The following is an 11652-nucleotide window of genomic DNA, read 5'->3' as shown; positions in this document are numbered from 1 at the left end:
TATCCACAGAAAGATTAGAAGTTCAGATTTACAAAAACAAATTTCTTCATTAAAACAGGAGGTTCGGGACCAGCAGGTGGCGTGGTGGTTAAGGTCTGGACACTCCCACATGGCCCACCATAGTTTGAGTCCCGGAACTCGTGGCTTCCTTTCTCACTTTCCCTCTCTTTCTCTGTGTCTCTCTCTGGCTAAATTAAAATAAATGAATGAATGAATCAAATTAAATAAATAATTCTTTAAAAAACAAAAACCAGGAGGCTCAATAAGATGTCCCTGAACATGCCAGGACATACCTCAGCTTTAAAATGGCTTCTTGTCTGAATATTTTGGGTGTCTAGGAGATGGAGGCTCAGGTGTTTTTCAAGCAATCAGGTCCAGGAGTCGAACCTTGGCTAGCCATGTGAGAATCCAGAACCTTAACAGTGATGCCATCTGCTGGCCCTGCCCTTTTTTACCATGTTAGTTTGTAGGAAGGTGCATCCTGCCTTTCTGATGCAGCTCCTAGCACCTTCGCATGAGCCTCACGGCCTGGTCTCTGAGGCTTGGGTGTACGCTGTGCGGGACTGTCTGCTGGGGCAGGTTGAAGGGGTTGTGCTGGGAAGAGGGTACTAGAAGGGGATTGCTGATTGTTTTGGACATACTGCGGTGCAGTTGTACAGTGTGTGCTGGAATCTTTCTTGAACTAGTCTTGATTTTGACAATAATACTGCAGAATTGACCAAACTTGAGTACTGTTACTTAGGAAGAATTCAGTGATGCCTGAGGGGAGGCAGCTGCTTTGTTTTCTATCACTCTGGTCAAACCTCCTGAAAACAGCTACAGAGTTCCTTTGCGACTTTGCTGCTGGCTGTGCTCACGCCTTCTCATCCATTGCCTGGCACAGTCCAGCCTAGCCCCCAGGAACCCCCAGCACCACGTAGGTTATCTGTGATGTCGGTGGGACATTTTAAAGTCCATCTTCAAGAAGGGTAAGAATAGAGAAGTAGCCAGGAAGCACAGCAGATACCGATCTGGGCACATCCTGAGAACTCAGAACATGTTTGTTGTGTTCACTTCCAAGTCTCTGTTTCTTTTCTTTCTTTTTCTATGTTTGTTGATTTTAGTTTGCTATAGAGCACGTGCAGCTGCCAGAGAGAAGTTGAGAGGGAAAGTGAGAATCACCCTCCAGTGGAGATGGCCATGCTGCAGTCCCCTCTCCTCCGTTCTTCTCTGGGGATTCTGGGCATGCACACACATGTGCCTGGCATACTTTTGTTTTTTTGTTTTTTGTTTTTTTGAGAGGTTTTTTGCTATAGGGCATGTGTGCTGGCCAGGAAGCTAGAGAGAGACAGAGAGGCAGAAAGCAAGAAATCACTTCCCGAGGGGATGGCCACGCTGCAATCCCTTCTCCATTCTTCTCTCGGGATCTTGGGCATGCACACACACACGCCTGGCATGAGTTTAAGCTGCCAGGTCCAGGACTCAAACCACAGTCGACTACATGGGAGTCTAGCAACATAGCCATTATGCTAATTGCTGGTCCCAACCTGGCATTCTTTTTAAGATGTTGGGTCTGGGACTTGAACCATGCAATGGGCCGTGTGGGATCCAGCTCCTTAACCTCCAGGCCACCTGCTGGCCCTTGTTCATGATATTTTTTAAGGCCAAGTATATCTCATTTCAAGTATATACAGGAGTTAAACTCATCACTAGTGCCTAAACCCACTTTGCTGTATGCATCTACTCCCATTTCACTTCCACGCACATATCCAGGTGCAGGTGAGATACTTGAGTTGTATCTCACTTTACATCCACCCTTAGACAGTTGGTAAGTGGTCCTGCACCCTGGCATCAGGCTGGGGGAGAGAAGAGAAAGCAAAGACAGCCACTACCTGCGTACGCACCTGTCTGGCGAGGATCTGACTAGATGGTGTTATGCTTCGGACAGACTTCACGGAGATGATGAGAGCCCTGGGATACCCTCGACACATCTCGATGGAAAACTTCCGCACGCCCAACTTTGGACTTGTGTCTGAAGTGCTGCTCTGGCTTGTGAAAAGGTTAGCGCTGTCTTTTATTGCAATCTGATTCATTAGCCACCCAGAAACAGGGTGCAGTTGTGATGCAAAAGGGAGAGATCAGTGAAATTTGACAGGCGGACTCCATTGGAGCCCTTGAACTTCAGCTGAGTTTAAAGAACGCTGTGGGAGGGGTCAGCAGGTGGCATAGCATTTACACCACTGGACTCCCACGTGGCCGAGTGTGGTTTTGAGTCGTGGACCTGGCGTCTTGAAACTCACACGGGGTGCATGTGTGTGCGTGCCCAAAATTCCAAGAGAAGAGTGAAGGAGAAGGGATGGTGGCATGGCCATGCCCCCTGGGGGCTATTTTTCACTTTCTGTCTGTCTCTCCAGTGAGTGCATGCACCTAATAGCAAAAAAACCTTATACATTAAAAAAAAAAAAAAAAAAAAAAAAAGAGGACATTGTGGGAGAGAAATTTTGGAGGCTGTGTGAGAGGACTGGAGTCTGCTGGATGGTGCTGGCCCAGTCTCTTCATCCCCTCAGCTCAGGGTGACAGGGACCTCCATGCACAATTTAATCAGTACACAGGACTGGGAATCATGTGCACTTCCCTAATATGATTGACAACTTTTTTTTTTTTTAATTTGTAATAGGATGCAAGCACTCACCAGAGAGAGACAGGGAAACTGAGAAACCCCCCCCGTGGGGGTGGGGGGAGCATGCTGCTCTCCTTTCGTCTCTTAGGATTTTGGAAATGCATACACACATGTCTGACATGTTCTTTCAAGCCACCAGATCCAAGATTGAAACCGTGCGGGCGGCTGTGTGGGATCCATCCACTTTGACCACCATACTACTGGCTGGCCTGGCAACCTTTTCTGTTAAGAGCCAGACAGTAAATCCTTGACTCATTGCTACACATAAAATTCAGACTGCATGTGCTCTCTGTAGCATGTTCTCCTTTGTTCTTAAAACTCCATTCTTAGCTTGCAGGCTGTACAGAAACAAGTCAGGGGCTGCTGACTGCTGGCCGCTGATGAATTGTCCAGAGCTAGAAGGAAGACTTCAACAGCTCTGCTGCTTCTCAAAGCTAGCTAGCCCTGGTGTTTTTCTCTGGGCTAAAAACCGTTAGTGGAAGTAACAGTTCTGATTATTTTCAGGAAACCTTGAAAGCTGAGATAGACTTAATTTTTTAGAGAGATTTTTGCTTGCCAGAGAGAAGAGAAAGACAGAAAGCAAGAAATCACCCCCAGGGGTATGGCCACACTGCGATTCCTTCTCCTCCATTCTCCTCTCAGGATTTTGAGTGTGTACATACCTGTGAGTTTTAAGCCACCGAGTCTGGGACTTGAACTGTAGTCAACTATGTGGGAGTCCAGCGATGTAACCATTACGCTATCTCCTGGTCCCAAGATAGACTCAATTTTGTAAGCTCAGCCCCACATTTGATTTTTGAAACCAATTAAACCTGTTCTTAGGTGGGGATGGCACTCTTGGCATTTTATGTTGCACTTTAAGTTTTTCTTTTTTAAAAAAGAATTATTTGTTTAATTTTAGTGGCCATTATTATTTTTTAATCTGACCAGAGAGAGACAGAGAGGAGGAAAGTGAGAAAGCAAGCCACCAGGTCTGGGATCTGAACCACGGTGGGAGTCCAGAGCCTTAATCACCATTCCACCTGCCAGCCCCAGCATTTGAAGTTTTCTTTTTAAAGAATTATTTAATTTTTTTTTAAAAAATGGTTATTATTTTTTAATTTAACCAGAGAGAGAGAGAGGGAAAATGAGAAAGCGAGCTGCCAGGTCTGGGACTCAAACCCTGGTTGGCTATGTGAAGTCCACCTTAACCACCATGCCACCTGCTGGCCCCCGAGTTTTTCTTAGTTGTACTGCACTTAGCCGGGAATGTGGCTAGCCTTGCGTTGTAGACCCACTTGCTGCCTGAGTAACTTATGTTCGTCCTCTCTTTCTCTAACAGGTATGAACCTCAGACTGACATTCCTTCTGATGTTGAGACTGAACAAGACCGAGTGTTCTTCATTAAGGCGATTGCCCAGTTCATGGTTAGTGGATGGTGCTTCTCTGCAGTTGCAACATTAAATGAATTAGGAAGGATGAGTCCATTTTGCTTTCAGACCGAGAAACCGAGCTCACTTTCTAAAAGCATTGTCAGGTTTCTGTGGAACCATTTTGCCAGCAGAGATTTTTAGTCTCTTGTTTCTCCATTCATTATTTGTTAAGAATTCTGTCTACATATTCATATATTTCCATTTTGAATGGGTAATGTATTTCCATAGATCAAAATTTTTTGAATCACCAAATGATAAACGGTAAGATGACCTACATTGGCTGCCGTTGGCCTGGTGCCCTCTCCAACACCCACTACTTCACATTTCTTCCAGAGTTTGTTTAACATTTGCAAAAAAAATACGCATTCTTTGTTTCCCTTCTTTTACGCCAGTGGTAACAGACTGCACTGCGGGTTAGCATCGTGCTTTGTCTCAGTGGTATATTTTTGAGAACTTTCTAAATGCTCATAGGTCATCCTCACTCTCCTCTGTCCCTACGTAGCATGGTGAGTGTGGGTATACCACAGACTGTGTAATGACACACGTAGGCATTGGGGTTGTTTCCAACTTCGGTTTTTTGAAACAGTGCTGGAATGGATAACCTGTATTTATCATTTTGTCTATGTTAGAATATCCCTAGAGGTACCAGTAGATGGCGTAATAGTTACGCTGCTGGATTCCCACACAGCACCTGGTGGCTTGAAGCTCATGCCGGGCATGTGTGTGTGGGTCCCCAAAACCCTGAGAGGAGAATGAAGGAGAAGTGAGCTCATGCGCCCTATAACAAAAATCGCTCTCTCTAAAAATAAGAATATCCCTAGAATAAGTTTTAGGATTGGAATTGCAGGATCAAAAGATACGTGCATTTGTAATTTGGAGGTCTTTGATCAAATTGCTCTCCATCGAGACTGTGCCAGTTTACCCTCCTGCTCACAGCATGTGCATCGCTGAATATTCTGTTCTTAGTATTAAGTTATACCCCAACTGTTGGCAGAGACATTCTCACATTGCTTACATGGGACTTGGTTTGGACGTTACATGGAAAGGGCCTTCATTGTGTGTGTATGTGTGTGTGTGTGTGAAAACAGGCCACCAAAGCACATATAAAACTCAATACTAAGAAGCTTTACCAAGCAGATGGGCATGCAGTGAAAGAACTTCTGAAGATCACGTCTGTCCTTTACCACGCTATGAAGACCAAAGGGATGCAGGGCTCTGACATAGGAGAAGAAGATGTCAGCAAGTTCAAGTTTGACCTTGGCTCCAAGGTGAGGAAGATGCCAGGCTGGTGGGAGGGGCAGGGCGTTTCTCTCTCAGGCCCCAGAAGGGAGGTCATCAGGGAGCTGCTGTGAGCTCATGCGCCCTATAACAAAAATCGCTCTCTCTAAAAATAAGAATATCCCTAGAATAAGTTTTAGGATTGGAATTGCAGGATCAAAAGATACGTGCATTTGTAATTTGGAGGTCTTTGATCAAATTGCTCTCCATCGAGACTGTGCCAGTTTACCCTCCTGCTCACAGCATGTGCATCGCTGAATATTCTGTTCTTAGTATTAAGTTATACCCCAACTGTTGGCAGAGACATTCTCACATTGCTTACATGGGACTTGGTTTGGACGTTACATGGAAAGGGCCTTCATTGTGTGTGTATGTGTGTGTGTGTGTGAAAACAGGCCACCAAAGCACATATAAAACTCAATACTAAGAAGCTTTACCAAGCAGATGGGCATGCAGTGAAAGAACTTCTGAAGATCACGTCTGTCCTTTACCACGCTATGAAGACCAAAGGGATGCAGGGCTCTGACATAGGAGAAGAAGATGTCAGCAAGTTCAAGTTTGACCTTGGCTCCAAGGTGAGGAAGATGCCAGGCTGGTGGGAGGGGCAGGGCGTTTCTCTCTCAGGCCCCAGAAGGGAGGTCATCAGGGAGCTGCTGCTTTCCTCCCTCCTTGGCTGAGGGAGTCAGTCCGTCTTGTGCTCAGCGCACTTGGGTTAAGGCAGAGTCACGGTAAATTCAGTCTGCTGAAAGCCCGGTGTTTTCCAGGCAGCGTTCAAGTGCCGGGGAGACAGGAGTGAACAGAAGGGGCAGAAGCCGTGAATTCTGGTGCTTGGTTGGGGCAGACTGCCTGGAGGACAGTGTGAAAGGTGTGGAAGTTTGGACAGTGAGTGTGGGTGGGGGAGTCTTAAATAGGGTGACCAGGAAGGCTCGTGGGTTGGGCGGTGCTTTCGGCAGGAATCCGAGGGAGAGACGGACAAGCACACAGGTGCACGTGTTGCAGGGGGCATGTCACATGATGAGAATTTGCTTCGTATGTTTGAGGCAGAGCAAGGAGGCCATGTGGTAAGAGCAGGGCACAAGCGACAGACCCTCTCTCCCCTGGAGAGCTAGGATGGAAAACATTGGGTTTTGAGCAGAGGTGTATGTGCTTAGGATTTCCTACTAAAAGCCTCACTCTGGCCATGGTGCAGTCATCAGACTGTGGGTGGGACCAAGAGTGGAAGCAGTGTGCTCGTCAGCAAGCAAGGGATGACCAGCGCTGCGAGCCGTGTGTCCACAGAGAGGCACTGTCGGAACTGGCTGGCCTGTTGGATGAAGGAGCCAATTCAAGCAGAAGGCAAGGTGAAAGGCCAGCCTTTCATCCCTTCCAGTGCTGGCAAGGATTCAGACCTGAGAGGAGGGCCGACTCCCCAGGTCCTCTTCCCTGGGCAGAACCCTCCCTCTGGTCGAGGGTCAGGAGCATTTGTGCAGACCTGGAGGCATCTCAGTGTTGGAGGGGCTCCCTCAAAGGGCTCGGGCAGTTGTGTGGGCTCTGAGATAGAGGAAGGGCGAAGGGGAAGGGCTGGGGTGGAGAAACCCTGGGTGCTAAGTCAGAGCGGAGAATGGGCTTTGAGGTCCCTCAGCCCCATAAGGTGGGTTCGGCAGAGGGATCTGAAGAGGACCTTGGGCCGTGACCTCGTGTGTAGAGACTTAGGCATGACCAGGCCAGGGGCCCTGGGCCTTGACCGCAGCTCCCTTCAGAGTCTGTAGGGCATTGGTTGTGCCCCGAGTCTGTAGGAGGGCAGCTTCCCCTGTGACGCCTGCTGGGTAAAACCTTGTTGCCCGTGGTCAGGCCTGAAAAATCCCACATTGGTTTTGAACCAGGAGCCAAACTCCTCAGTGAAGAGAAACGGCTACAGGTTAGGTCCTGTTGGGAAGTCGCTTTTATAGGACTGGATGCGGGCTGAGGGTAGGTGAGGCCCGGGAGCAGCTCAGGGCAGCACCTGCGGTAGAGCTGCAGCCCTGGAGGCCGTGCCCTGAGCCCGCTGCTGTACAGGATGGCGGCCGCTGGCCGGAGGTGGCCCGCACCTCTGAGGAGCTGGGTTCTGATTGTACTTCATTTTAAATAACGGCGAAGAGGACCACACGTCATAGAGGTGGCTCATAGATGTGTGGCTTTGGCAGTGCCGTTCCGAGCCCCGAAAGGATGAAGCTGCTGTTGATGGGGCGGAGGTGGGTCTGGAGGCTGGGGCGGGTGGGTTGGAGTTCAGCTCTGCCACCGTTTACACTGGGTGCTGCTGGGTGCTGATGGAGAGTGGGACAGGTGGTGGCAAGGCAGGAGTCGGGAGGGCCCCCGGGGGGCCAGGGGCTGGGCCGTCACCGTTTACTGGGTGCTGCTGGGTGCTGATGGAGAGTGGGACAGGTGGTGGCAAGGCAGGAGTCGGGAGGGCCTCGGTGGGCCTAGGGTCTGGGAGGATCAGCACAGTGGTCAGGAGCCATGCCTGGGGGACAGGGAGGAGTCCAGGACTGGGACCCGGGCACACTCCAGTGGGAGGTGGGGGAGGTGGGAAGGGCTGGAGCTGGAGGCGTGCGTCCTGGAGGACTGAGTTGGAGGAAGGGAAAGCGGAGGGTGGACCAGGAGGGACAGTTGCTGCTGGGCTGTGAACCAGGGAGAAGGCAGGAGTCGGTTGTTCGGGGTGAGGGCGGCTTGTCCGGGCCTTATGGAAAGGTCACGTGTTTGTGGAGGAGGGAGTGACATGCGCGCCCTGAGGAAGAAGCCTGTGCAGAGGGCTCGGGGTGGGTCGTCCCCAGAGCGGCATTCTCGGCTTCTCGGCAGTGGCTGTCCCGCTGGGAAGCCCGGCTTGTCAGTGGGTGAGCCTTGCGGCATCCCAGGGAGGAAAGGCTCATGTGGGAATGGGAAGGTGAACCGCAGGCCCCCAGGATGCTTGGTGGGCCGCGTGTCCTTCAGGCTGACCGTCCCTTGGCCGCGCAGTCATGGCGGGGTGCTGCTGTGACCTAGCCCTGTAGAAGCCCTGTAGCTTCCCCCCCTGCACCGCCCTGTCGTCCACACACCTGACTCCATGTTACGTTTTCAGAGACCCGGGGTTCCGGGGGTCGGCCTCATTTGTACTTAGATCAGCGCTTCTCATCAGGGGTCGTAGGTCAGCTGAGGCTGGGGAGAATGTGCCGTGCTGCCCAGTCTCCCAACGGGAGGCAGTAGTCGAGATGGGGTATCAGGTGCCTAAAATCGTGTCACCAAGGTTTCTGTGTCTGCTGTTTGCCTTCCAGATTGCTGATCTGAAAGCCGCCAGGCAGCTTGCTTCCGAGATCACCTCCAGAGGAGCGTCCCTGTACGACTTGCTGGGCAAGGAGGTGGAGCTGAGGGTGAGCCGGGCCGGACGCCACTCACTTCCCTAGCTCAGCCGTTTCTCCTCAGGCTTTCCCTTTTCAGTTCTGTGTCTCTCGTTCTTGCTGTTTTATTGAACCGAAGCTGCGTAAGTGCAGGCTGTGTGGGAAGTGGGCTGGCACAGTAGCTGCTCTTCCTGCTCCTGTGGGCTTCAGCGCCTGTAGCTTCTGGCCCAGAAATGGCGCATCGTGGCGTGTGCCAGTGTTCCCAATGCCCTGGACGGACGTGCCGTGTTGCTTTGTCCCGTGAACTCAGCCTCAGCGTCCTTCTCTACGTAGAGCTCTTCTGAGCCGGTGCTTCCCAAACCTCGCTGCCCGGTGGCATTATCAAGCATCTGAAAGGCCCGCTGGAGCCAGGCTTCCATTTTGATGTCCTCATTATGGAACATGACTTGGGCACTAGGAGCGTAGGAGCGTTGGCAGTCTCCCGGGTGTTCTGACGCACAGGGTTCGGGCCAGCATCCGCGACAGTCACTCCCAGTCAGTGAGTTGAGGATTCCCCTGACCTCACTTAGATTCCTTACTGTAGCGAACTCCAGCCAGGGAGCCCATACCACGTGCCACCTTTAAGCAACTGTTTAAGTGTGTATGCTAAAGCCAGCAGGTGGCATAGTGGGTATGGTGCTGGACTTCCAAATGGCTGACTGAAGTTCGAATCCTATACCTGGAAAATCACTCCAGGCATATGTGTGTGCCCAAAATCCCAGGAGGAGAAGGGATTGCAGCATGGCTATTCCCCTGGGGGGTGATTTCTCACTTTCCCTTTCACTGCCTGTTTCTCTCTGGCAAATGCATGCACCCTGTGGCCAAAACCTAAAATATAAGGGGAAAAAAAAGAGTGTGTTTGTGTTTCCTGGGTGGGCCCCACAGTACAGTAGGCATCAGATCCCACATAGGCAACCACTGTTCGAATCCCAGCCCTGGCAGCTTAAAATTCAGGGCCAGGCACTTGTGTGATTGTGCCCCAAATCCGGATGGGATAGAACAGTGGAGGAAAAAGGATTGTCCATGCCCCATCAGGGGGTGCTTTCACCCTCTCTCTGATGAGCACACGTACCCTCTGGCATTGTGGGGGAAAGTGTGTTTTCTAAACTTTGGTGAAGTTGGACTCATTGATGTGAGTCCAGTACAGATGAATCCGATTCCCATACTGATGAATCAGAATGTCTGCGGCCAAGAACCAGGCATTGGCTTTAGAAAGGGTCCGGGAAGGCTCCGGGTGATTTCAGTGAGCAGCCGGGTTTGGAAGCCACTAGTTCAAGAAGACACGGAGTACTGCTTCATCCTTACCTGCAAGGGTCATGGGCATGAGCCATGTATGCTGTGTAGTGTCTTTAAATGAAACGAATCTCTCACTCGGTTCTTGTCAGACATGTCTGCCAGGACCCTCGCTCACTGCCCTGCCTGCGTTCAGGCATCGCTGCTACCGCGTGATGTTTTTTTCTGCCTCCTGTTTGTTTCTGTCTTAGGAGCAACCTGGAGGGGGAGGTATGAGGAAGAGGGGCTCGGGTGCCAGGTCACCATTTTTGCTATCCTTACGTTGGGCTAGTATTGCCACCTGATGGAATGTGGTTGGCAGAGAAAAACTGCCACTCGCATCTTTGGTAGATGACAGGTAGGTACATGTTCCTAGGAGACCCAGGGGCAGGAGCTGAGGCTTGCTAATTGCCAGTGAAGTTGTGGAAGCATTGGAAGGCTTCCCCTGCATTCCGCTGGTGGCTCCTCAACACACCCTGTAGGGGATGATGATGAGTCAGTGACCAGCTGTCCCCAAGGACACCACGAGGCCCTAGATACAGCGCTTACCAAATTCTGTATCTACTGACCTGAGGACGATCCCTGTGTGATATCTGTTTTTCATGCACTCAGTACACCCAAAATGGGTGGCTGATAAAGAGCAGAAACTGATTTCGCACAGTTCTGGAGACTGGGAAGGCCTAGATCCAAGTGCCAGCAGATTCGTGTCTGGTGAGGGGCCATTTCTTCTATATGGTTGCTTCTTGCCACATAGTAAAATGGCGAAAGAGTGAGGGAGCTCTTGGGGTCTCTCCTATAAGGTGCCAATCCTGTTCATAATGGCACCACCCTCGTAACCTGATCACCTGCTGGAGGCCTCCCCTGCTAATAGTTACATTGTGGGTTAGGAATTCAACATAGGAATTTGCAGAGAGACACATTCAGTCTATAGCAAAACTCCTAACTATGTCCATATTAAAATCCTATGTTCTAGAAGATTCCAGTATTGATATGATAGTCACAAAAGCCTCCTTTGATGGGTTAATGGTTAACACTGGAGGCGGGGCCAAGCTAACCATTCTCACCAATCGTATGTGAGATGACAGTGTAGAGAAAGCTGGTAGAGGCCCGTAGGGAATGCAGACATCAGCTTGTGCTGTGCTCTGTTTGGGGGTCGCCTGGAGGGAATGTAGGTAATGAAGCGAACCTGGGAGAAGAGGCGATGGATGCTAAGTCTGGTTTTGCCCACCGAGCTAGAGGCACAGGGGTCTGCCTGAATGGAAGAGAGGCCAGCCAAGAAGGTGGACAGATTCCGGAAGATCTTTCTAGGAGGTGATGATGGGACGGCTTTATATCATTAATCTGCATTGTAGTGAAGCTTTTGAGAGTCAGTCCATAAGCCGTGTCTGAATCTAAGGATGTTGGTTTTAAGGACTCCTTTTCTAAAATACATGCAAATCGTCTTATTATTTCCTCTAGGAACTGAGAACAGAAGCCATTGCCAGACCTCTGGAAATAAACGAGACTGAAAAAGTGATGAGAATTGCAATAAAAGAGATTTTGGTAAGATTACTTTGCTTTTGTTTAATGTTTTTATGCCTGGGACTCAAAAATACCAATTGCCTGCCTGCAGTGACAGAATAAGCTAATCCCAGTGACAAGGGATATGTTTGTAGGGAACTGG

At 50.1% G+C, this 11652-nt stretch overlaps 1 protein-coding gene across 1 annotated transcript in view; it reads left to right on the top strand.

Annotated features, from left to right (window-relative positions):
- The first annotated feature begins 1572 nt into the window (after positions 1 to 1572).
- Positions 1573 to 11652, top strand: part of IFT38 (intraflagellar transport 38) — a 44152-nt gene continuing 34072 nt past the window's right edge. Inside the window, 5 exon segments of the mRNA XM_027773199.1 lie at positions 1573 to 2039; positions 3981 to 4065; positions 5160 to 5339; positions 8616 to 8711; positions 11448 to 11531. Coding sequence (XP_027629000.1) covers positions 1915 to 2039; positions 3981 to 4065; positions 5160 to 5339; positions 8616 to 8711; positions 11448 to 11531 — 570 coding nt within the window. The 5' untranslated portion in view covers positions 1573 to 1914.

Source organism: Tupaia chinensis, unplaced genomic scaffold (assembly GCF_000334495.1).
Source record: "Tupaia chinensis unplaced genomic scaffold, TupChi_1.0 Scaffold000042_2, whole genome shotgun sequence".
In the NCBI taxonomy this organism is placed as follows: Eukaryota; Metazoa; Chordata; class Mammalia; order Scandentia; family Tupaiidae; genus Tupaia; species Tupaia belangeri.
Note: the sequence above shows the minus strand (reverse complement) of the source record. Positions and strands in the feature narration are given on the sequence as shown.